Source organism: Haliotis rubra, unplaced genomic scaffold, assembly GCF_003918875.1.
Source record: "Haliotis rubra isolate DU_JTF1 unplaced genomic scaffold, ASM391887v1 Scf30, whole genome shotgun sequence".
Classification (NCBI taxonomy): domain Eukaryota; kingdom Metazoa; phylum Mollusca; class Gastropoda; order Lepetellida; family Haliotidae; genus Haliotis; species Haliotis rubra.
Window position 1 is genome coordinate 2,799,417 of NW_025766969.1, and position 2,534 is coordinate 2,801,950.

The 2,534-nt window shown below is 42.5% G+C and overlaps 1 protein-coding gene across 1 annotated transcript; it reads left to right on the top strand.

Annotated features, from left to right (window-relative positions):
• The first annotated feature begins 229 nt into the window (after positions 1–229).
• LOC124282641 (orexin/Hypocretin receptor type 1-like) lies at positions 230–1,861 on the top strand. Its single transcript, XM_046718669.1, has 2 exons — positions 230–292; positions 685–1,861. The coding sequence occupies exon 2, from the start codon at positions 711–713 to the stop codon at positions 1,752–1,754; it is 1,044 nt and encodes a 347-aa protein (XP_046574625.1). The 5' UTR covers positions 230–292; positions 685–710; the 3' UTR covers positions 1,755–1,861.
• Positions 1,862–2,534: the final 673 nt, after the last annotated feature.

Consider the following 2,534-nt stretch of genomic DNA (forward strand, 5'->3'; position numbering starts at 1 on the left):
AAACGGGCAATAAATCGGAATGATAAGCCGGAAGGGTATTGATTTGACTGTACACGAACCACATCAAGGCCAGGTGAACCATCGATGAACCGACAATTACATGAAACTAAAGTTCACCATTGTCCTTGGCCCGCCGAAATAAACGTGCAACCAGGGTTAACCTTGGACACATGATGGGTGACTCACGGACAGAGTACAACGTACAAAGTACGTGCATGTATGTGTGTACGAGTGGAATGCAGGATGCTAGTGGTTGGTTTAGATACACCATAATCCTGGGACATAACACACGGTAGGTAAGTTACTGGATACAATGTTATAAAATATATCAGAATCACTGAGGACGTCACTCCATTTCTTCTGACCTAAAACATAAACATCACCATGGCCGCTAACCTGGTTAAGACTTGGTTAATGATTTCATGTAAAGGTGTTCGGACATATGACATTTATCGATGAAGACTGATACAATTTTAGGTCGTAGCCAAGTGGATTAAGCGTTCGCTCGTCACACCGAAGACCCGGGTTTGATTACCCATATCGGTACTATGTGTAAAGCTCATTTCTGGTGTCCCCCGTCGTGATATTGCTGAAATATTGCTGAAAGCCACGTAAAACTAAACTCAGTCATCCATGGACAATGGACAGCAATGTTAATCAAAAGGCATTTTCCATTTTGTGCAGATCCTCTCGGTTTATTGTTTGTGACCATGAACCTCAGCCGTCAAGAAATTGACCTTTACCTTCGTCAACAAGACAACCAGTATGCAACTGAGGTTCTGCCTGTCATCTTGTTCCTCGCCATGCTGATGATTACTGGTGTTCTCGGCAATTCACTCGTCTGTTATGTATATCTCGTCAAGTTAAAACAAGGCACAACCCGATATTTCATTTTAGCATTAGCGGTATACGATCTTGTCAACTGTTGCGTCTGTATTCCCGGTGAAATAGCAGACATGAGTCACAACTACACATTTGGTGGTAATGGTTTATGCAAAATTATGCGTCTGCTCCTGTCATTCACATCCTACTCGTCAGTGACCGTACTTTTACTTGTGGCTTTTGACAGATACAGGAAAATATGCCAACCATTTCACAAACAGACTTCACCCAGATTTGCCAGGATCGCAATTACTGTATGTTCACTTTCTGCGTTCGTAGTGTCTTTGCCAAATGTCGCTCTCTATGGTTCAAGGACAATATCTACAAGTGACGGCCACGTCAACGGCTCCGACTGCACCACTGCCGACGAATACATCAGGACACCCTATCCTCTCATCTTTAATGGAGTTGAGTTCATCGTCTTCATCATCTCAACCATCAGCCTTACTGTCCTCTACTTCCTTATATGGAAACGTATTGCCAGGCAACATGAATTCAGAAGAAGCGCTGGGTCAAGACAAATAAACGATGTCATACATTTAAGCATGAGAGATCCAAATAATTTTAACATATGCCCTTCACATGCAATGTCCGTACTGGAAAAGGGAGCGAAAAAGACGATATCAATGTTGCTTCTAATTACCCTGGTGTTTGTGCTGAGCTTTCTCCCCCACCTCTGTGTTATGGTCGCCAGAGCAGTCAACAGCAATTTGTATGATGGCATTCATGGAGCTGGATTGATCGCCTATAATTTGTTCGTTAGATCGTATTTCTTCAACAGTGCCTGCAATCCAATCATATACGGCTTCTGCAATGGGCAATTCCGTCTCGAACTTAGGCAAATATGGCGGAAATTGATGTGTCGAGCGTAAATGTGAGTTGGATTGAACACCGCTTTGAAAAGTACTGAAAAAAAACAATCAACTATGTTTTTTTGCTTGCTTGTTGTTAACGCCGCACTCAGCAATATTCCAGCTATATGGCGCAGGTCTGTAAATAATCGAGTCTGGACCAGACAATCTAATGATCAACATCATGAGCAGCGACCTACGCATTTTGGATACGATGACTATGTGTCTAACCAAGTCAGCGAGTCTGATTACCCGATACCATCAGTCGCCTCTTACGACAAGCATGGGTTGCTGAAGACCAATTTCTAACCCGGATCTTCACGGGTACAATCAGCTGTGCCAAATATAGGACACACATGAAAACATAATTTGACCAAACCATTATAGAACTACTACAAGGTTGAAAACAGTCGCCGATACAATGTGCCCTGGACAAAATGTGATACCAGCATGAAATTCGTCAACGTGAACATTATCCTTGGCTGCGCACTTTCTTTTGTCCAGCAATATGGTAAATCAGTTTCATGAGGGAAACAATGAGAAGATATGAGGTGTATGGTGCTGACCAAACATTAAAGATCCTACACTGGGCGAGTTCATGACCGGTGCATCCTGGCATTTCAAAGAACACTACTCTTGACGTCTTTGCCTACTGGACAAGCGTGCCCCTACCCAATTACTCTATATCCGACATAACAACGTCCACTGCTTGATATGATATTTACATATTTGATAATGGGTTTACAAATAATGCTAATGCAGTACGTATGCTTGTAATAAATCATCGTCTATATTTTCAGC

What these genes read in the sequence shown, in the direction of transcription:
- LOC124282641 (XM_046718669.1), top strand. Translation starts at nt 711, where the DNA reads ATGAACCTCAGCCGTCAAGAAATTGACCTTTACCTTCGTCAACAAGAC.